This window comes from Castor canadensis, chromosome 7, assembly GCF_047511655.1.
Source record: "Castor canadensis chromosome 7, mCasCan1.hap1v2, whole genome shotgun sequence".
NCBI lineage: Eukaryota > Metazoa > Chordata > Mammalia > Rodentia > Castoridae > Castor > Castor canadensis.
The window spans coordinates 6610499-6633923 of NC_133392.1; the positions used below are offsets into that span (position 1 = coordinate 6610499).

The window sequence follows — 23425 nt, forward strand, 5'->3', positions numbered from 1 at the left end:
ATATCCAATAAATGGTAAACAGGTAAACAAAAAGTGTCTCATTCATTACTGAGAATGTTACAAAAACGGGAGAACTCTCATGTTAAAAAAAAATGTATAAATGATGTCATTCATTTATAAATGCATAAGGAAATTTTGGAGCAATGCACAAAAAACTAAGAAGAATGGCTGGAGGGGGCTGTGAGCCTGGACTGCTTGCTGCCAGTCCTCAGGATACAGGTGAGAGGATGAGGAGGGACAAAGACATCTGTTCATGCACCACCCATGAGCGGGTGGGGGGCCTGGTACTTTTCTTTGAACAATGTAAATTTGTAACCTATCAGAATAAATTTTAAAACTCACCTTATTTATGTAAGAGAGAAATTCAAACACTAGACAGTGTGTGCAGATGTATCATGCATATAAGGCAAAGCAAATATAAATGTAATGGATATATGTGTACAAGTTTTTTAATAGCATCCAACTTCACAAAACTGCAGAAAACACGCATATGCAAGATGGTTGCAAAGATGACAGCATTATTCTTACTTTGTTCCACTCACGACAGAGCAAGTGTGCTTTGTGAAGTAACATAGATGAATGCCAACATGGATGACAAGGTAATGCAAACTGATGTGTGTCACGTGGGATCTTACACACAAAGAATATAACTTCCTTGCAAGTGCCTCTGGGGGGGTGGGGAGAAGACTATCAAAAAAACAATTCTGTGCCCTGGAACTGTAATGAATCTTTACTTAAAGATAAATTGCAGATGATTATTTGAAAATAAAGCACATTGTAACTTTTATGACTTTCTCAACTCCCTGAAAAATAACTCACCTGTGACCCTGTTAAAATCCATACTTCAGAGGGTGTGAGGGGGGTGGCCAAGAATCTGTAGTTAGCAAGTCTTCCCAATTGAATCTTTAGATCAGAAAGTTTTAGAAGGGAAAAAAAAAAACTTATGCTAATACAACTAAAGCCGTGCTGAGGGGAAAATTCATAGCCCTAAATACATATATTATTTTTAAAAGTCAACAGTGAGTGGATTTAATATCTATAAAAGGAACTTCCAAAAGGAATAGGTAAAATAGAAAAAAATGAATTTGTAGCAATAAAAAGTATAAAATAAGGAATTAGAAAAATTGGACTAATAAAACCATGAATTGTTCTAACGAAAAATTAAGACAGGCGATAAGCCATCTTCTAATCTCATTAAGCAAAAAAAAGGAGACAGGGCTGTCCGATGTAGCACATGAGCATAGAGAATCCAGCAGTCCACTAGAGCCCGGGGAGACCATCGCAGGCATGTAGGATGCACCACGTTGCCAAGCTTGATGTTAGCAAGAAGGAATGTGTGTGCACTCCTTCCATAGAGAGGCCAGTGAATGCATGCTGCAACAGACCGGGAAATGAAGTGAAGGTGAATGTCAACACTGATCACAGGGAAAGTGGGAGGGGAGCTTCAGAAAGTCGTAAATATGTTCCAATTTTTAGACTTCTTTAGAAATCTAATCTAGCAAACATAGAATGCATTTGTCCAAAAGGCAAAAGAGAAAAAAAAAATGCCAATGAAATGTCTGTGAGCAGGATTATTTATAGCTCACAAAACCAATTCCCAGGGTGCACATTCAGAATAGAGCTGAAGATCACCAACATCAATAAAACAACACATTCTCCCTGTGTCCTCTCCCTTTCCCAAAAGCTTTGGGGTTGTAATTACCTTTAAGTTGGTCCTTCCCCACCAAGAAAATTCCGCTCCTGTGTGGATCTTTGTAGCAGGTTTACTTGCAGGCCAAGCTAATCAGTCTGTGTCTAGATGTGATCTGCATTTGGTCTGCTCACTTCTTTGCTGTTTTTCAATGTGTTTTCAGAGCTACAGCTCCACCACGTTTGTGTCTTTAAGCTCCCAAACAGCAGATTTGGGTGCCATTAACCCTTACTTGTCTGCAAACTACAAGATCAGCTTCAAAATCCTTTTCACTCCGAAGACTAAATTTAATGCACTTAGTCTGGTCAAGCTGTCAGTGGCTACCACCGTGAGGTATGCAAACACATGCACAGCCAGGCCTGTTCCGTGAACACGGACCCTCAAGCAGACACCACTAACAGAACAGGACCAGAGTCTTGAGAGATGCATTTTGAGCTTTGATGTGAGGCCAAGAACAGAGGAGAAAAGTTCTGGGTTTTAGAAGGAGCAGCGCGGCAGGAGGTAACAGCAGCCTGGCGGCACAGCCGGGAAGGCCTGCAGTGAGGAGGGGAGATAATAGGAAACATGTGGGGGGAAGAAGGCCCACAGGCCTGGATAGCTCGAGGGACAGCTGGGGGGCAGAAGCTGGGAGTGGAGACCCATGGATGTTTGTGTAGCTCTGGTGCATAAACGTTTTGTTTCATGTCTAGCTCCAAAGTCACAAGTGCAAGCAAACATCCCCGAGCCATAGTCGCCCAATGATGAGAGCACATACACACGTGCTTAGGTTAAAAAAGATGTATTTCAATGCGGGAACAGTTGTCTGTTACAGAAAAGTCACCGTGAATCTTCAACTAAATAAATAAATGTACAGATCTCAGAGACGCAGGATTTCTTTGGTTTAACAGTCGCACTTTGCTGTTTCACTTGGCCCTTGGAGGCAGGTGGTTCTCATTGATGAATGGAGGACTTACTTAGCACCTTTTTTTTTCTTTCTTCTAACAAGGAGAGGACATTCTAGAAAAACAAAACAAACAGGTGAATGTCCTCCAAGGTTTTGGTGGCCATTTCGATTGTGAAAGTACTACAAAATTAGCCTTGGTAGACAGAGAGGACATCCTCACCTGTCTGTCAAAAACTCTGGCCATTTCTAGGACACCTTTGCCAAACTGAAAGAGGAAACAGCAAAGATTATATAATCTGTATTAGACTCTATATCCTTGTGTTGTATTCTCCTCCAAAAGAAAATCTCCAGTAAAGTTTATTTACCTCATTTTTGACACTTGGATCTGCCCCTTTGTCAAGAAGTAACTGAACCAACTGTTCGTGATTATTTAATACGGCTACCTGAAAAAGAGAACAGTGTGGTGTGAGGAGCACTCCCCTTCCTGCAGGGGGTGCAGGCAGCCGAGACAACCAGCAACATCAGAAAGGCACAGCTGTCAGGCTTTGCATGACAGGACTGTGTTCTAGTCACTGCCCAGCAGTGGCAACCACAAGGACAGTGGAAATGTCACCTCCCTTTGTCCTTGCTGAAATAATGATACAGTAAAGACCAGGCCAGCCCAGCACAGAAAAGCATTGTTTTAAAAGGTCTGTTTTGATCCTCCAGTGGGACTGGGGTTGGTAATCCTCAATCAAGCAGTTGTAAAAGACAATCAAAAGAGTACAGTGCTGGGCATGGTGATGCACCCCGGTGGTCTCAGCTACTGTGGGAGAGGAGCTGAAGCAGGAGGATAGCTTTAGCCCAGGAGTTCAAGGCCAACCTGGTGGTGACATTCTCATGCCTTTATTAACAGGCTGCTAGGGATTAATATACACAACCAAAACCAGGGCTGAACTCACAGGAAGGTCAAATTGTAGAAAAAGCTGAGACCTGCAGGTGAAGGGCGTACCATGAGTGGTGTCTTTCCGTCTTTGTCCTTCACATTCACATCGGCCCCAGCCTCGATGAGGAGCAAGGCCACCTTCTGGTTTCCAGACACTGCAGAGACTCTCATGAGCGGGGTCCACCCACAGCCAGTGTCCATGACATCCACCTGTGGCGACAGATGAAGCACTGCGTCAGCTCGCTGCCTCTCTATAGCATACTTCCTCACAGGCTTGCAAAAGGAGCGTTTACCACCCAGCTCCTGGCTTCACTGAAGGTCTGTCTAGACTTGGCTCAAGTCGATCAGGTTATGCTAACAAGTCACATCTGTGTGCAATGAGAAGGTTCCCCCTCTGCCACAGGCCCCGGGACTCTCATGGGCATTTTCATCTCCATTGTTTTAAAATGGAAAAAGATGCACTAGAAGTGGCAACTGAACTTGACCTTACTCTTGGTCCCGTATGAGCTCATGTGGTATGTTCTCTTGCATAACTTTCCCCACCTGTTTTTAAAAATTGTGTTTGTAAGTGCTTTAAATCCTTTCTGGAATAAGATAAATAGACACACACCATTATACTTAGCAACACTCACCAAGTTCAGGCAGGAGACCCACAGTCAATGCAAGGAGACCAGATCCATTACACCAGCTCTAACAGGAAAAGCTGACTGACTAAATGCTTCTCCAAAACAGTGTGCCCAGTAGAAAGAAACCCATTTTCCAAAACCTGCTCTGCACTGAATTCTCTCAAACTTAGTGTTTTAAAAGAAATATTGTAAAATAAGAAAATGTAAATGTTGCCCCCCCCGCCCCCGCAACTCCAACAAAGACCTAAGCAAAATAGGAAGAGTGGTACTGAAGTAAAGATAGGTGTGTGTGAGCATGGTGGACACACACACACACAGACTTCTGTTACTACTCAAAGATGATCTTCTGCTTTAGTGAAACATCAGGATAGAATAACCAACAAGGAACTGGCAGGAGGTCCTGGGGACACTTTGGGTTATTTTTATGTATGAGATCATCCAAGCAACCTTATTCTTCTTCATGCAAATAAAGAACTCATGAGCAACAAGCCTACTGAGTTTGAACAGTGATAAAATCGTCACCTGCTAATTCAAGAGGCTTTGTACAATTTTCAACATGCTTTCACCCTTTGGTCCTGAAGCTTTCCAGTCTGGAAATGATCAAACCAATCTCAGAGACATCAAGTGTCTCTTCTGAGGTCACGTGGCTTGTCAAATGTAGAAATGGTTCCCCCATTCAAGGAAATGTGTCACTCTCAGCATAACAGCATTACATTTGGGAAGAAAATGGCAACACCCAGCTTGGCTTCCCACATCGTCAGATGTGTCAGGTGAGCCTTCAGCCAAGGGCACAGACACTCAGGTTGCCATCATCTGTCCACCACTAGCAGCCACAGGGAAATATCCAGTGGAGACACATTCATGCTTACGGCTATGTCCTCTGCAGCATGGCTTCTGTGCTACAGAGAAAGATAGAATTTATCCCAAATAATTGTGTTTTTAGCTGAAGTCCAGAGAGCATACATTTCCAAAATTCCATATTTAAAATGTTCAAAGCAGAGACTGTCCAATTCTGGATTCTTTTCCTCTTTCAGCAAAGATCGGCCTTTTTCAACTACAGACTTTTATTGGGTCTGAATCATGAGCACAGCTCACTATAAACCAAATGAGAAGAATATGGCCTGGCTCTCCCTCTGAAGCCCAAGGGCTCAGCCTCCTGACCTCTTATGCATGTCTGTAAGACATAAAGAAACAAATGATGAACAAGAATCTCTTCATGGCTGAGATTTTCCTTCAAGGGAACACTTCTCAACTCTCCACAAACAGCAACAGGAACCAATGATACTCTGCCACATACACCTTGCTTCCCCTCAATCATACTTCAGCAGCAAATGAGAACAAATCTGCTGACATCTTCTGGAAGACATGATTTTTCTTCATTTGAGTTAATTCTCCAGGTCATCAGTTTAATTTCCCAGAACCCTGCCATCCGGCAGTCACTGTCAGCATGGTATTTGTCCATCCATTATTTCCATGCCCAGAAATTCTTAGTCCAAGGCTTTGAAGAGATTAAAGTTTTCAAAGATGCCAGGCATCAGCAGCTCACACCTGTAATCCTAGCAACTTAGGAGGCTAAGATCAGGAGGATTGGGGTTAGAGGCCAGCCCAGACCCCCCAAAAAAGCTTATGAGACCCCCATCTCAACTAATAGTTGGGCATAGTGTCGTATGCCTGTCGTCCCGGCTTTCAGTCCAAGCCTGCCTGGGTAAATGTGAGACCCTATCTCCAAAATAATCAGAGCAAAATGAGCTAGAGGCATTGCTGAAGATGCAGATTGGCTGCCTAGGAAGTGTAAAGCCCTGAGTTCAAACCCCAGCATCACCAAAAAAAATTTTTTTTCAAAGTTAATAGCAGTTATCATAATTGGTCTAATTGTAATTGCCCTCCATCAAATACCTATCCAAGTTCAAGAAGCTCAACTTCTGTTTGTCACAGCAGGTTTGTTCTTCGTGATGACAGAACCCAGGAGCCCAGCATGCCTGCTCTGGGTAGACAGAAAGAGCTGAAATGTTCTGTTCTCCATACACTCAGCTTGACCCTGGGGCCTTTCTGCAATGCCTAATCTTTAAAGGAAACCAAGAATAAAAATGACTTTAAAAGCAACAAGAAGCACTGTGGCTGTGACACCACTCACCATCCTTGTGCCTCCAACACTTAGGACAATCTCTGAGATGTGGGAGAGGCTCAACAAAGCACTGAGAGACTGAATAAGGAGAGAAATAACTGAATGGACAGAGGAATAAATGAAGCAGAAGCATCAGGTCCAGCTCTGAATTCAGCCCCATTTCTTTCTTCTCCACAAGACCAACCTGACAACCTGGGCCCACTAAGTGTATCGGGACCACCAGGATCTCACTTTCCAAGATCCTTGCTTTCTTGCTGACATGCAGAAGCCCTTCTCAGCATTTCCAAGTTGAAATGACCAAAGCCCTGTTCTTTCTTGGCCCTACGGAAAGCATTTCAGGTTCCTGACGGTACCCTGTGGTTCACAAGGAAGGCCCATACCTCACAACCATCTTTTATCATCCACTCAATCACAGGGCAGTGGCCTCCATCTGCAGCCCAGTGCAGAGCTGTACAGCCTCCCAGGTCTCTAGCCTCCCAAGAAGCTCCATGTCTTCGCAGGTATTTCACGACATCGAGGTGTCCTGCATAGCACGCAAGCATTAGACTGCAACACACAGAAGAAGTAGCACGTCATCAACCTCAGGTTCACATTTTATCCACATGGCTTACACCATGAAGTCCTAATGTGAGCGAAAAGTCTGTTTTGTGTGTTTTCTTCATATGAAAATGTACATGTGTCCATCAACTGATGAATAGATACACAAAACATGGTATATCCATGCAATGGAGTATTATTCGGCCATGAAAAGGAGAAAAGGGCTGCAATATGAAGGAACTCTAAAATACTGCTCAGTAAAAGATGTCAGACATAGAAGGACACATATCGTATGACTCCATTTATATGAAATGTCCAGAGCAGGCAAATCTGCAAGGCATAACCAGCAGGCTAGTGGTTGCCTATAGGAGGGAGAAATGGAGAGTAACTTGGCATCTCTCCAGGATGAGGAGAATGTTCCAGAATCAGATAGTGGTGGTTGGTGAATCTTGTGAATATATTTTTAAAGCCAAGTTGTGTATTTTAAAGAAGTGTATTTTATGATTTATAAATTTTTCTCAATAAGAAAATGCATAGTGACTATAATTGAGGGTAAAATATTAGAGTTTAAAACATCTCCACAACCCTGATGATATCCAAAACAGAGTGAAGGAAGACCCATGTTTGGCACTAATGCAATTCATTACTCTGCACTTCGGCATTTAGGGGGAAATGCCCACTGACTATGTGTGGCCTCTGCTGTTGATGGGGAAGCTCTTTCTTACAGGAGAATGTCAGCTAGTAAGACGGAAGCAACCGTGTAATTCCTCCATATACAGTTCTCTCGGACAAGGGTCCTCAGCGGATGCTGAAATCACAGGGTAAATGTCAATGGGGAACGAGCTGTCACACGGCACTGCGTTATTACCACATAGGTTGTTATCTAATTGCAGGGGGAAACTATATCACTGCCAAGAAGATCTCTGGCTGTCACCACCCTCACCACTGCCAAGCCTAGACTCACCAACTGTGAGACACCCTGCAGTCCAGGCCTTCTGGCGGGTGTGACACCAAGTCACAATACCAGCACTGAAGAGTTCTCATTAAAGATGTTAACCTGCGTCCCATCAGCCTTCTATACCTAATTTTAACTTCATTGGAAATAAAGGGTTAGGTGAACAAGTTAAATGTCTCCCTCACAAGTGGGGACAATTAGGCAAATCTAGAACACAGGGCATTCTATAAGATAATCTGTTCCCCACAGAAAGTCACTGCTATGGGGATGAAGGATGAAGAGAGGTAGAGAGAGAGAGACAGAGAGACAGAGATACCTAGTCTAGAATATAGAAGATAGCAGAGGTAAATCAAGCAGATACAGTGTGTGAGCCCTGGCTGGATCATGGGTTTACCCTAGCCCCCACCCCAAATAAAGCTATGGATGACATTCAGGGGCAAATGGGAGGCCTGTATGCATGGATTGGGTATCAGTGACAATAGGGGACAAGTGGGATGCACCTCAGTGGAGATGACATGGCAGTCATTCAGGTTAGTGACCTTGTTTGCAGGAGACGGTACTGAATTACAGTACTGTGAAGACACCAAATATTTACTATGGAATTAATTGTCCAAAAGGGGGCAGGAGCAAAAATGTAAACAGAGATGCAAACATGGGCAAATGTTAACTCCTGTCAAGCCTGGATGGTGCATATACAGGTGTCGGTTTTACTGTTCTTTCACTTTTGTTAAAATGTCTGAAGTGTTTCTCAATAAAGATGTGGAAAATAAGCTAGGCACTAGTGGCTCACACTAGCTCATTCTAGCTACTGACTAGATTGAGATCGGGAGGATTGTGGTTCTAGGCCAACCTCAGGCAAAAAAAAAAAAATAGTTTGCAAGACTCCATCTTGATTGAAAACAGCTGGGTATGGAAATTGTAACATAGAAAGATAATGGTGTCAGCCAGCCTGAACAAAAAGCCAGAGTAAAAAGGGCTAGAAGTGTGGCTCAGGTGGTATAGCACCTGCCTAACAAGCACAGAGACCTTAATTCAAACCTCAGTATCACCAAAAGAGAAGAAAGGGTTTGGAAAACAAAGCAGATGATCCTCCTAACAAGGAAATTGCAAGAGCCTCTCTGAGCAATCACCAGCAAGGAGGCAAAGCCAGGCTGCACTGGAATGGCCCCACTGCCCAGGTCCCCGTGTCCTCACGCAGGCCTGGTGTCCAGGAGACAACCTGAAGACAGCAAGCATCCCGCACACCTAGGTGTTGGATGCTCTGCCTCCTTCCCAAGCACGCCAGGGTCTTGACCATAACCTTTGCTAAGGAGGGAAATTTTCATTCTTAGGACCGTATGCAAATAAAACTCTAGTTATTTGGATAATGTTTTTAAATAATGCTGCTTTTCTGATTATAAAGCAAGGCATACCACCTGGGAAAAAAATTCCCATAGCCTCACTTCCAACAGAACAAACTCCTGAGATTCTGTTGGCCCTGCTTCTGGGAGACAGGAGAACTGTGTGTGACGACCGAGGTACTCTGTACTGCTGGGCAGTGAGCTGAGCCGCTCCTCCTTCCTAGGGCCAGCGCCAGCCTCTGAGCTTCACTTCCCACCAACCAGAGGCCAGCACGGTCCTCCAAGTCCCAGGCAGCTGACGTCGGCCTTCAGCCCTCTGACTGACTGCCAGGCACACCAGCCCCCTGCTCCTCTTAGCCTTAAAAGCCATGCTCACATTCTCCCATGGAAAGGGAGAGCAGCAGGACACAGTTCTGGCGAGCAGCCCTGCAGGGACCCAACTGAGCCTGGCAAACCCTCCTGGAGTGGCAGAGCTGCCCACCTGCCACTCCCCAGGCCACTGTTCAGTCACATTCCCAAACCCTGGGCACAAAATCCCGGCCCTGCTCTGTGTTCTCACTCTGTTGGTCCCTATGATTCTCTCTTCTCCCTCTCTTTTTCTGACATACTGTGTCAGCTTTTTTTTGTTTTTGTTTTTTAATTGCTGTGACTAAATTCTTGAGAGAACAACTTAAAGGAGGAAAGATTTATTTTGATTCATGCTTCCAGAATGAATCAGTCATTCATTCTTCCAGACAATGAATCAGGATTCATGCTTCCAGAGGTCACAGTCCACCGTGGTAAGGAGAGCATCACGGAGCAGAGCAGCTTGCCTCCTGGCATCCAGGAAGCAAAGACAGAGCAAAGTACGCCTGCCTTCCAGCTCTCTCCTTTTACCCTCTTATTCCTTCCAGGCCTCCAGCCTATGGAATGGCACTGTTCACAGTCAGGGCAGGTCTTCCTTATTCATTAGTAACCTCCAGAAACCGCCCAGCAGACATGCCCAGAGGTATGCATTACTAATCTGAGCACTTCTCAGTCCAATCAAGTTGACAACCAAGATTAACCATCACACATATTATCTTTCATTTCCTTACTATTTCATACACTTCCCTAACTTCTAAATTCCACCAACAGTATCTACATGCCAAATATTCCGCCACATGAACACATCAGAACTTGTCAGTTCATGCATGTATTGCTGGACATTTGAGCTGTTCCACATTCTCCACAATTTTAAATGAGGCTACAGCAGACATCCTTGCTATGGAAAGTCTTATTTGCATTTCTGATTGTTCCCTGAGGGTATAATTCCTAAAAATGGAATCACTGTATCAGTATCCATACTTACACGCCCCCCTCCACCCCACTTGTGCTGGGGCTTGAACCCAGTGCCTTGCATACACTAGGCAAGTGCTCTACCACTAAACTATACCCCAGTCCCCATGGCTTTCTGTAGATGCATATTTTCATATTGCTTCTGAGAAGGCTATATCAATTTACACTTGCATCCACTCTAGGGAAGTATCCTTTTTGCTCTACCTTCACCGATACTAGTAGTTTTTAATTGCCAATTTTATAGGTGGTATTTTTTGTTACTAACAAAGCTAAACATTTTTCATATGAATTGTGTATATTGGTTCTTCCATAAGTTTTTTTTTTCATGTAACTTGTGCTTTTCCTGCTGTGAAGAGTTGTTTTGGAGTGTGTGTCTGTGTGTTCATGTCTTCTATATATTGAAGGTGCCAGTCACATGTCCCTAACACATTCATCAACATTTCCTCAGACAGACCTTAACTTCTAGTTAAGTTTTTAAAAATATTTGATATAAGCTGGGCACTAGTGACTCATGTCTGTAATCCTAGTTACTTGAGAGGCTGAGATTGGGAGGATTGCATTCTAGGCCAGCCCAAGCAAAAAAGTTCCTGAGACCCCATCTCCGTGGAAAGAGTTGGGCATGGTGGCACACATGACTGTCATCCCAGCAATGGTGGGAAACATAAAACAGAAGGATCACAGTCCAGGCTGGCCTAGACAAAAAGCAAGGCCCTATCTCCAAAACAACCAGAAGAAAAGGAGTAGGGGCATAGTTCAAGTGGTACACCTCCTGTCTTGCAAATGCAAACCCCAGTACTGCAAAAAAAGAATTTATTCTTTTCCTTCATGCTTTTATGCCTTTCACATTGCAAGATCAGATAAATATCATCAGATTGTTTATTTGCAATCTCTCTAGTTTTCTGATGGGTACTCAGGGCTATAAACTTTCTTCTAAACACTGCCTGCCTTTGCTGTGTCCCACAGGTTCTGGTAAGTTTTATTTTCAATTTCATTTGAATCTAGGTATTTCTGAATTTCTTTGCTAATTTCTTCAGTGACCCAGTGATTTGCAAAAGCATGTTGTTCAAGCTCCATGAGTTTGAATACTTTTTGCGGCTTTGCTTGCCATTGATTCTGATTTCATTCTATTATGGTCTGTTAGGATGCAGGGAATCACTTCAATTTTTTGTTTGTTGAGATTTGCTTTATGACCTAGGATGTGATCTAATTTGGAGAAAGTTCCATGGGTTGTTGAGAAAAATATGTAATCTGTTGCTATAGGATGGAATATTCTATAAATGTCTGTGAAGTTCATTTTGTCCCTTGTTTACTTCCATGATATCTTTGTTAATTTTTGTCTGGATGTTCTGTTCTACTTGAGATCTCCCACTGTTATTGTATCTGGACTCATCCGCTCCTTTAGGCCCAGAAGAATTTGTTCTATGAACTTTGGGGAACCAGTGTTCGGTGTGTCTCTATTTAGAACTGTCATATTTTCTTGGATTGTTCCCTTTATTAATATGTAGTGACCTTCTTTAGCTTTCCTGATTGATTTTTGCTTAAAATCTGCTTTGATATGAGAATAGTAGCTACTCCTGCTTGCTTTCAGTTTCTGCATGCCTGGTACATCTTTTTTCCAACCTTTCACTTTTTGTGTGTCTCTGGTTGTGAGGTGTGTTTCTTGTAGACAACAAATTGTTGGATCTTGTTTTTTGATCCAATCAGACAATCCTGTGTCTCTTGCTGGAAGAGTTAAGTTTGTTTACATTTGTGATTATGATGGAGAGGTATCTACTGATTCCTGCTTCTGTTGCTTTTTTTTCCAGGTTGCATGTCGTGTTGATTGTTCTTTACTTTTGGCCTCGTTCCTCTTCAAGTCTGCCTGACTCTCATGGGTTCATGAATTCCCCCTTTGAATTTTATTTTTTTTCTTACCGTTCACAATTGAGATTGTTTTTCTTCCTCTTCTATGTGAATTATTTCCTTGACTATCATGTGGACATGGTGGACACGAGCTGCTTTAGCTTGTCCTTATCCTGAAGATCCTTATTTCTGCATCAACTTTGAAGGACAGCTTTGCTGGGTTGAAGTCTTCTTGGTTGGTAGTTCTTTCTCAGAGTTTGAATTGTATTTCCTGGCTTTGGGGGTTTGTGTAAGAGGTCTGAGGTGTTTACCTTTGTATGTAAGCTGATGTTTTTCTCTTGCAGCTTTCTGTATTCTTTGTTGTCTAGTTTTGGCATTTTAATTAGGATATAACATGGAGGGTTTTTTCCTGGTCATGTCTATTTGGAGTCCAAAATGCCTTCTGTTCATGATTGTCTGTATCACTACATAGAGCTGAGAAATTTTCTGCTATGGTTTCATTATATAGGTTTCCCATGACTTTAATTTGTATTTTAGCAACTTCTTCCACCCAGCAAATTCTTAGATTTGGTCTTTTGATAGTGTCCCAGAGTTTTTGTATGCTGTAATCATATGTATTCCTGTGTTTCTTTGTGATTGTCTGTGTGCAATATCTCTTCGATCTCTGATGTTCTTTCTTCTGTTTGGTCTTTGCTAATAATGCTGTGATTTTTATTTGCTTTACTGAGGTTTTCATTTCTAACATTTCTACTTGGTTAGTTTTCATAATTTCCATTTCCTGAATTTCTTTTTCATGATGCTAGCTTTCCTGTCTAGGTCTTGAACTGATTTCCTAACTTCATTTATCTGGCTTATATGAATCCTCTTTGAAGTCACTGATCATTTTTATCAGTAGGCTTCTGAATTCTCTCAGACATTTTGATCAAGCTTTGGATCCAGCTGTTGAGTTCCTGTGGGGTTTTAGAGGGGAGACATTCCCTTGGTTTTTTATATTTAAATTTCTACATTGTGATTTGTGCATCTGTTGGTCTAATTTTCTGTCTTACTTCCTCATGTAACCAGAGAACCTACTACAGTAACAAGGTTTACAACTCAGCAATAAATCAAGTAGTTGAATGGGTGAGAAACTATTGGAACTCTTCTGTCTCCCAACTAAGGTTGTATGGAGGGAAAATTTTGGTTTCTAGGGAAATGATCTGGGAACTTGACACTGGTTGAAAGATATAAGAATTGGAATTGAGTAATACAGGAGATAGGTATGGAGAAGGGAGGGGAGTGGGAAGATTTTAAAAGGGGAGGTAGGTGTAGGAGATAATAGTATTAGAGAGCTGTATATATTTATAACAGAAAGAGAGAGTGGTTTGGGAGAGAAGGAGAAAAAAGAAAATAAAGGGAAAAAAGATTCTGACAATTAGAAACCAAATTTTAAAAACAGAAGAAGGAAGGAAGGAAAGGAGGGAGGGGAGGGAGGAAAGGAGGGAGGGGAGGGAGGGAAGGAGAGAGGGGAGGGAGGGAGGGAGGGAGAGGGGAAGAGGGAGAGAGGGAAGAAGGAAGGAAGGAAGGAAGGAAGGAAGGAAGGAAGACAAAGAAACAGCCAAACAAATTAGATGAAGAGAAAAAAGGAAGAAAAAAAGGGGGAAATTTTTTTTAAAGCTTATATTTCTTACTGGAGAGAAATGTTGGTATTCCTTGTGTTCTGTCCACATTGGTCATTCTTGCCCTGGTTGTTATGGGAACAGCTTCAGGAGGACAGAGTTGCACCTCTAGCTTAGGGTGCAGGTGGGAGCCTCAGGGGAAGGCAGCTCAGACCCTGTGGTTGACACACTCCAGGGTAATTCTCTTAACAAAGAACTTTGTCTTTGAAATTGTTTTGGGACTGCATGGCCACGGTAGATAGAGGGGGAGACTTCAGGTTGAAATGCAGCAAGATCTGAGCAGGTGGAACCACTCATTCGTTGCATAGGGCCTTGGATAATGGGGCTGCTGTTGCTGGAAAGGGCAGGGCCACCAACCTCTGGGCCTTTTGCTGCTTCTACCAGGAACCCTCAGATTTTCCTCCATCAGAACTCCTCTCTCTCTCTCTCCCTCTCTCTCTCTCTCTCTCTCTGTCTGCCTCTGGTAGCAGACTCTCATGCAGACACTGTGGCTGGGAGTCCCAGAACTCTGTGCTGTGATCTTTCAAATCCCCCAGATTGTTTAGTCTAAAAACTCGCCTGCCTGCAAGGAGTTTCAGAAATCTGAGCTCTCTGCCAGCAAAGGGTAAGTGCTTTGTTTCAGGAATTTTCCACTGGCAGTTAGGATTGGTTGCCAATACTGTGCTTTTCCTTCCCCCTAGCTCCTTTAACTTCGCAGCTTGCCCCAAGTCAAAGCCTCTCCCTCTCCAGGAGCCTCTTGTGGCCAGCCCCTCTTATACACTGTAGCCAGATGTCTCTCATGATACCCTGACCTGTGACTGTTACTTGTTTACAAGAACCCCTGAGTACCTCAATCTCAATCAGGAGACCCTCTCTCAAGATGGTGGTTCACCACAGCTGTGTGAGGTATGGGGAATGAAAGGTTGTCTTGTCTGATGCTGGTCTGTCATGCTTGGGAAGTCACTGTCACTGCATTGGGGTTAGGGTTTGCGGGCAGTGTAGTTATTTGTCCCACAGTCTGTCATGGAGGCTTCCTGACTTACCTTGAGGGGACATTTTCACTCCCCACTCCTAAGGGAGCTGGGGCTGTTTCTTGATTTACTCTTGCCATATTTTCAGCTGTCCTGTCCCTCGTTTGTGGTGCTCAGTGCTCTTCGTGTCTTTTGCTCTTCTGCATATAGTCTATTCTTTGTCATCCAAACTCATTCATGGGGTCTGGATGTCCAATGGAAAAAGCATCTACTCCTCTGCCATCTTGCCCCCTCCCCTTTTTTTTTCCAAGATCAGATAAGCATATGCCCTGTTTTCTAGTAGGTTTTTATTTTATGAGTTTTTACATTTAATTCTCATTCACCTGATATTTATTTTGATGCATGCTTTAAGGCCATGATCTAATAATGTTTTTTTTTCCTTCAAACAGCCTATTTTTCAGTACCTTCTGCATTGGCTTGTTGGCATCAAATGCTAAGTTTTCATGTATATGGGGATCCACTTTAGGATTTCTATTCTATTCGATTTGTCTTTTTTCCAATTACTTTTGCCATTGTCACACTACTTTAACTACTATAACTTTAAAGGCATTCTAATATGTCAAGAAAATTCTTCCATCGCCTTCTCTGACACCGTTTTAGTAGCTATTATCATATATTTGTTCTTCCAGCTAAATTACAATCATTTTGATAGGTTCCCAAGAATAATTCCACTTGAGGCTACATTCAATCTATATGTTAATTCGGGAAAAACTGAAAATGTTCTAAGAGTCAATCTTAGGATTCTGGCATATGGCATATGTCTCTATATTTTAAAATCTTTATATATATCTCAGTATAGTTTTATAGGCTTTTTACATTCAAATTTCTTACTTTTAGATTTTTTAATTCTAATTTATTTTCACCATTATATTTATTAACTAGTATTTACAGGTTTTTTTTTTAATTTTGTCTTGTAGCTTCCCACTTTAACCTCTTTATTAAGTTCCAGTATTTGAAAGTTGGTTCTCTTGAATCTGGCAGGACAGAGGTCATCCTTCTTACTCTGTGTCTTATCAAGTTGGTCAGCCTTCCAAAGTATACTCTAATCACAAAATAACAAGATTATAACCTGTATTCACCATGTGCCAGGCACTGTTTTATACATTTTTCATATGTTAACTCATTAAGTGCTCACAACAACCCTATAACATAAGTACTTCTATTATCCCTATTTCCAGGTAGAGACAGGATAAGTAGCTGGCCCAAGGTCACACACTCTGTCAATGGAAGGATGAGGATTTGACCTCAACTTCTCAGGCTCTGTCTACACTCTTGCCCCTCTCTTGCAAAGGCTTCACTACTAACCTGAAGAAAACATAAGACGGAGTATCTCCCATGCTCAGGGATCAGCAGAATCAATATTGTTAAAATGGCAACATTACCAAAAACAATCTGTAAGTTTAATACAATCCCCATCAAAATTCCAATAACATTCTTCACAGAGATAGAAAAATCAAACCTAAAGTTCATATGGCAGCACAAAAGACCTCAAAGATCCAAAGCAATTCTGAGCAAAAACAGCAATGCTGGAGGTATCACAAAAACAGGCACAAAGACCAATGGAACAGAATAGAATAGAAGACCCAGACATAAATTCACCCAGCTCCAGCTGACAAAGGAACCCCAAAACATGTTGGAGAAAAGAGAGCCTCTTCAACAAACAGGTGCTGGGAAAACAGGATATCCATGTGTAGAAGACTGAAACTAGATCTATGTCTTTCACCCTGTACTTATATCAATTCAAAGTGGATCAAAGACCTTAATGTAAGAACTAAAACTTTGAAACTATGACAGGAAAGAATAGGGAAAACTTTGGAACATATAGACATAGACAATGACTTCCTGAACAGAACTCCAATAGCTCAGCAATTAAAAGAAAGTTCTGACAAATGGGACTGCCTCAAACTTAAAAAGCTTCTGCACAGCAAAAGAAATAGTCACTAGATCGAAGACAGCCTACATAATGGATAAAATCTTTGCCAGTTAAACTGGCTATTAGTCTGACAAGGGACTAATAGCCAGATTCTACAGGGAGCTCAAAAAACTAAACTCCCAAAGAATCAACAGCCCAATGAAGAAATGGGGAAATGAACTGAATACACAATTTTCAAAGGAAGACATCCAAATAAATACATGTCCAATAACTACATGAAGAAATGCTCAACATCCCTGACCATAAAGGAAATGCAAATCAAAACTACATTAAGATTTTACCACACCCCATTTAGAATGACTATCATTAAGAACACAACAACAAATGTTGGTGAGGATGCAGTGAAATAGGAATCTTTATACACTGTTGGTGGGAATGTAAATCATTACCACTATGGAAAGCAGTATGGAGATTCCTCGAAAAGCTAAAAACAGGCCTACTATTCAATCTATTGATACCACTCCTGGGCATATACCCAAAGGAATACAAATCAGGGTACAATACAGTCACTAGCACACCCATGTTTATCGCAACACAATTCACAATAGCCAAGCTATAGAGACAGCCAAGATGTCTACAGCTGATGAATGGATTAAGAAAATATGGTATATATATATATATATATATATATATATATATATATATATATGCACACACATACAATGGGGTATTATTCAGCCATAAAGAAGAATGAATTTTTTCTTTTTTCAGGTAAATGGATGGAACTGGAAGTCATCATGTTAAGTGAAATAAGCCAGGCCCAGAAAGACAAAGTTTGCATGTTTTCCTTTATATGTAGAAGACAGATCCAAAAGAAAAACATCTACACAAATACAAACATTATCATATATATATATATATATATATATATATATATATATATATATATACACATACATACATATATATATAGAGAGAGAGAGAGAGAAAAACATGTTTGCAATAGAGGCACCATTTGATGGGACTAGGAGCAGGAGGGAGGGGAAGAGCAAATGATAGTGTTAAACAATATGGAAATACATTATCTGTGTAGGAAGATGGCACAATGAAACACACTGAAAGCTGTTAATTAATAAGGGTTAGGGAGAACAAGTAAGGTAGAATAATAAAGGAGGCTAATCTGATCAAAGTACAATATAGTCATGGGTGAAATGCCATGGTGAAATCCCTTTGAACAATGAACAGACACTTTAAAAATGAGAGAGAGGAATGTAAAACAGGTCTTGTTAGGGGTTGAATATTAGTGGGAGGGGGAGTGGAATAGAGGGAATAAGAAAGGGTGAATTTGGTCAGTGTACTTTATATACTTATGTCAAAATAGGACAATGAAACCTGTTGAAATTGTTTTAAACTGGGGGAGGGATGAACCTAACCAAGGTGCATTGTTAGCATATATGGAAATATCACAATGAAACCCTCTGTAAAACTAATATATGCTAGTAAAAAATGTTTTTTAAAGATTATAATTGGTTCATGGAAAATCTGAACAAACTCACTGGAGAACAGTCAAGCCACAAGCCTACACTGGAAGCAGTGGTATAATACATTTTTTAATTCCTTACAAGGATTTTGGCGATTTCAGATTTTTTTGCTTCTTGGGTTGATTTTAGTGGTTTAAATTTTCTCCAAAAAAAGTATCCATTTCAATAAAATTATTAAATCTACTATAAGACACAAAGCACTATTTTATTTTCATGTGTAAATTTCCTCTATAAGCTGGGCGTGATGATTCAGACCAGTAATCTCAGCAACTGGAAGGCAGAGGCAGGAGTTTAAAGGCAGCCTGGCCTATATTGCAAGACTCTATCTCAAAAAACCAAAGAAGCCAAGTGCAGTGGCTCATGCCTGTAATTCCAACTATTCAGGAGGCAGGGATTGGAAGGATCCCCCTCTCCCAACTGAGAGCCCATCTCAACCAATAGGCTGGAACAGTGGCACACTGCCAGTCATCCCAGCTGTGCATGTGGGTGGGATAAATCAGAGGGTCGAGGTCCAGGCCAGCCCAGGCAAAAACTGGAGACCTATCTGAAAAATAATTAAAGCAAAAAGGTCTGGGGACTCAAGTGGACAGCAACTACTGCATGAGGTCCTGAGTTCAAACCCCAGTCCTGCCCCCGCCACAAAAAAAATCCTCTACAACTATCATTATGTTCCCTACCAAATTTCTGGTTTTCTCTTTTCTCATATTTACAAGTGATTGGTCTGTTTTATCACATAGGTGTTTAAGAGGCTGCTCTCAGATTTCCCAATGATCTTTTGCTTTGTGATTAATCAGTTTCTAGTTCTGTTTTCATTCTTTTTTCTACTTTCCTCACATTTTTTGTTTGTAAATTGGCATTATTCTTTTCAGACTTCTCAAGTTGATGGCTTAGTTCCAAATTAACCTAGAGTTAATTTGGAAACCAAGAGTTCTTTGGAAAAAATACTTTTGAAATGTGTAAGTGAGTTTTTAAATGTTATTTAAAATCTGTAACTGCACCACATCCAGCGAATGGAACGGGCAGGCATTCTGATCTTAGAAATTAGTTGACCTTTCTTTGTGACTGCTTATGCAATTTGTGTTGTGGTGCCCACACCAGCCGTCAGCATGCATTCAGTGACCAGGAGCTTCTGGAGCAAAGTCCTCAGCTGCTCCCCATTCCTCCCAGGCTCCATGCACAGTGCCATGTGGTAGTCACTCAAGAAATACTGGTTGGAGCCAAGCATGCTGGCTTATGCCTGTAATCCTAGGTACTTGGCAAGTGGAGATTGGGAAGATCAAGGTTTGAGACAAGCCCAGGCAAAAAGTTCCCAAGACCCTATGTCAACCAATAGCTGGGTGCAGTGGCGTTGCCGTCATCCAGCTATGCAGAAAACATAAGTAGGAAGAACACGGGCCAGGCCAGCCAGGGCATAAAGTGAGATCCTATCTCAAAAATAATTCAAAAAAAGGCTGGGGAAGTGATTCCAGTGGTAGAGCAGCTGCTTAACTGAGTTCAACCCCCAGTACTGCCAAAAAATAAAATAAATATTGGTTGTTTTGAAATAACTACATCTAATTACTAATTAGCATTTAAGTCTTTCAAAAGCATTCTGTCATCCATTCTTTACAATGTCATGCTCTTTACAAGAACTTTTCCTGTAATGCCCTCAGATGGTTTTATAGAACCCTCAGGAAAGTCCTGCAGCTGTGTCTTTGATGCTGATTTCTGGAAAACAGAGGAAGGATGAACTACAACCAGAGCCCTGAGAGAGGAACAAAGTGCCCTCGGCAGGCACCAAGGACAAGGTGCCATCATCTCTGTGCTGGGCACCTGTTCCATGATGGTTACCATTCATGGACCAGGAAAAGGCAGACACAGTATAACCCAGGCCCAAGAGCACACTCATGAAGGAAAGCACGAAGATAAGCCAGCTCGGTCACTGCCGTTGATCTCCTTTGGCATCTAGTCACCTCTCAGTACTTTCAAAAGAAACTGAAGGAAATATTTGGGTTAAGTCAGAAAAACCCTGCACACACACTTAGTGACACAGTACCATCACCTCAGCACACTTTAGGGGCTTCCCACCTCCTACCTGTCCTTGCCACTTCCATTCTTCAGATTCACATCTGTGCCATTAGAAACTAAGATTTTCACAAGCCTAAAGGAAACAAAGTTAAGAGTAGCAAGATAAGTCTCTTTGATGACTTGGAACCCATGATAACCTGGTAAAAAGTCAGAAAGGTGACATTTAAGAATCTTTGCAACACCTTCTCCACCTTCAGAAGCCAGCCAGTTTTAAAGGCATTGTTAAACTGGAACGCCATAAACAGGTTTTTACCCTTACATGAATTAGTCATTAAAATCAAACTAACCCACATAATACAAATTGGACCTCCAAAATAACTCCTGCATTTTAATGGCCATTGTTAATACATTCTCAATTGGCAGCATTTAATGAAAACACATTTTTTCCAAAATGGCATTATAATAATCAAAATACTATGTATGATTGGAAAATAACATGTTAGCACTTATACTTTGTGGAACAGATAATTGTTGTTGAAATCTTATCTTGACAACCTAACTGGAGGCAAGGGGGTCTGTTTTCCAGAATGTTCCTGATACATCTTCTGTCATTTGTTTAAAGGAATTCAAATTCCAATATCCAGTGTTCCTGGGCCATAAAAAACACACTGCATGTGAGTAAATGGCTACCTTTATTCCTGAATACATGATTATACATTCTGCATTCTCTTCTGCATGCTGCATAACTGTATGTTAAAAGCAGCTGAATTTGGAAGCCATTACACGGATGGCTTGGAAAAGAGAAAAGAAGATGGGTTGCCCCCAGTCTAGTTCCTTCCCATCCCCATCCTGACCAGAGTTTTTTGGGGGGGAAGTGGAAAATGGGACCACTCACTCAGCAAAGCAGTGCCATACCTGGTGAATCCTTTCTGGGCAGCAACCATCAGAGCGGTAAAGCCAAACTTATTGGGAACATCAACTTTAACGTGGCTTGGAAGAAACACAGAGAAGAGACACAAACATGTTCAGTCCAGCTGCTTGTATAGGTGGCTTTTTGCAGAACACAGGTGGCTAGAATGATTCATTTTACCAAAAATCCCAATTTCTTCTTAAGGTTTTGTTGCCTTATAATGCTCTGCCTGATAATTTTTAAAGATTCAAATTTCACTTGAAATAGGTACTCCCTTCAGCTCAAAATCATTGTGCCATTTGATAGACCAGGCCTGCGGTGGGCACAGCCTACTGATGCTGATTGAGAGCAGTATCTTCATCACAGACTTTCTGAGCTCCCCCCAGCAGGAGAACAAAGTTTTACCTTGACTCCCAACTCATCTACTAAGTATGAAATGCAATGTTGCTCAAAGAGCAAAGTCCAGCTCTTACTGTCAGCTGAGGAGCTTGGCTTTTGTGGGAACCTTTTCTTCTCCAAACTTACAGAGCCCTAATTCACAAATTGCTTGTCTTCTAAGACACTCAAAACTATTCATTTGGGTCTGAGGACTTGGCTAGCAAGCACGAAACCCTGAGTTCAGATCCATATACTGCCAAACAAAAGAAATGAAAAAGCAATAGTAAAAAAAAACTACTCAGTCTAGAAAACGCCTTTGCATTTGGGAGGTGGCATCAAACACCACCATTTTTCTCTAGTGTTCGACCTACCCTCTCGATCAGCAGGCAGCTGACTTAGTGATTTCCTGATTCCATCAGGGTTAGATGTGGGCATTTTGAAGTGAAATGTGTCTAAATGCTAGGGCCTCTGAGCAAGGAACAGAAGTTTTTCCAGAAATAAAATATGACACCCAGGCTCATAATTTCCTTTCTACAATTTTCATTAACAACAAACTGTAGCATTTACATGTGGCTTTATGATCATCTTTATCAACTAGGCTTTACTAACTCATACCACTCACCAGAGAGCAATTTAGGAGGCAGTTTCAAAGGCATGGGAACTTTCAGGAAAACAAAATAAAGCTACATCATGTATTTCTACGTACTTTATGGTCATTAAAAAAAAAAAAAAGCCAGCAGAGTTCTCTCACCCTGCTTCAAGTATTCGAATGAGCAAATCTTCATCATTCACGTTGACAGCTCGATGAAAGTGCTCGCTACTCATGGGTTCTCCTGAAGAAATTAGATGGGAAGCAGTCATCCAAAATGTAATGACAGAAGATTCATTCCAGCGCTATTCCTCCTGTGGCCTTCCGTGGGAGTTTACGTTCACCTCCAAGAAGGCACAGAGATGTTCCTAGCGGTGGATCTTACATTTCCTACTCAACTGCTTCTTTTTCTGAAAAAAGACCTGATTTTCATGTTAAGAGAATATTTAGACTGACTTAAAGGCTTGGGACATTTTCAAGTTATAAAGTATTGCTTCATAAATGTTATTCTGATATTTGAGTAACCCTTTGAGATTTCATAAGGTTTAATCAATGTTTCTTCCAAGGAAGAAGACTTCAACAATTGTTACAATGTGATAGTGTTGTTTGCCAAAGAGTGGCTAAACTACTTGAACAATAAAGAACAAATGGCTTTGACATTTGCCATTGAAATTTTCAGTTCTTCCCAGGAATATGACACACATATCAGCCTTGTCTCCCCTGAGTTTGTGGGGGCAGAAGGGACTCATACCCACAAGAGAGGTGGGGAACCTGTGAGAAAATCCAATCAAGGGACACCACCTGTTAAATAGAGAAGAGCAAGAACAAGTCTGAGAAAGGCAACATCAGTGGGAAATGGAGTAGGGGAGACTGGTACAGGGAGCAGGGACTCTGTGGAGACAAGAATGGGGCAGATCAATAGGAGCAGAGTACAGAATAAGGGGACCCTGGGAAACAGCCCACTTGCCAAGCCATTGTTACACATTCCAGGCCTTTCAAATTTTTTTGAACTATCATGATCAAGCTTAAAGGAAGTATAAGCAAAGCACTCAGAATAGCTCCTGGCGCATCGTAATACCCAACACAGGGAATTGGGAGGCGCAGCTGCCAGCTCTACTTGCTTCAGCACTTCCCCCATTCTGTGCCCAGCAACCCCTCCCACGGTTGTAACATCCACCTGACCTCGACTGCCATAAACCGCAAGTCATCTGGATAGCCTTGT

General features: G+C 41.7%; 1 protein-coding gene across 9 annotated transcripts in view; it reads right to left on the reverse strand.

Moving 5' to 3' along the window:
• The window catches only part of Fank1 (fibronectin type III and ankyrin repeat domains 1), a 114818-nt gene that overhangs the window by 9337 nt on the left and 82056 nt on the right, over positions 1–23425 (reverse strand). For 7 of the 9 annotated variants that reach the window (XM_074078084.1, XM_074078082.1, XM_074078085.1 and 4 more), the window contains 8 exons: positions 22366–22447; positions 21242–21316; positions 20394–20459; positions 6630–6795; positions 3565–3708; positions 2939–3016; positions 2794–2838; positions 1703–2686 (listed from right to left, as the gene is read on the reverse strand). In XM_074078084.1, coding sequence (XP_073934185.1) covers positions 2621–2686; positions 2794–2838; positions 2939–3016; positions 3565–3708; positions 6630–6795; positions 20394–20459; positions 21242–21316; positions 22366–22447 — 722 coding nt within the window. In that variant the 3' untranslated portion in view covers positions 1703–2620. Of the gene's footprint in view, positions 1–1647; positions 2687–2793; positions 2839–2938; positions 3017–3564; positions 3709–6629; positions 6796–20393; positions 20460–21241; positions 21317–22365; positions 22448–23425 lie in introns of those variants that run through there. The other 2 variants (XM_074078077.1, XM_074078079.1) reach the window with 2 other exon arrangements.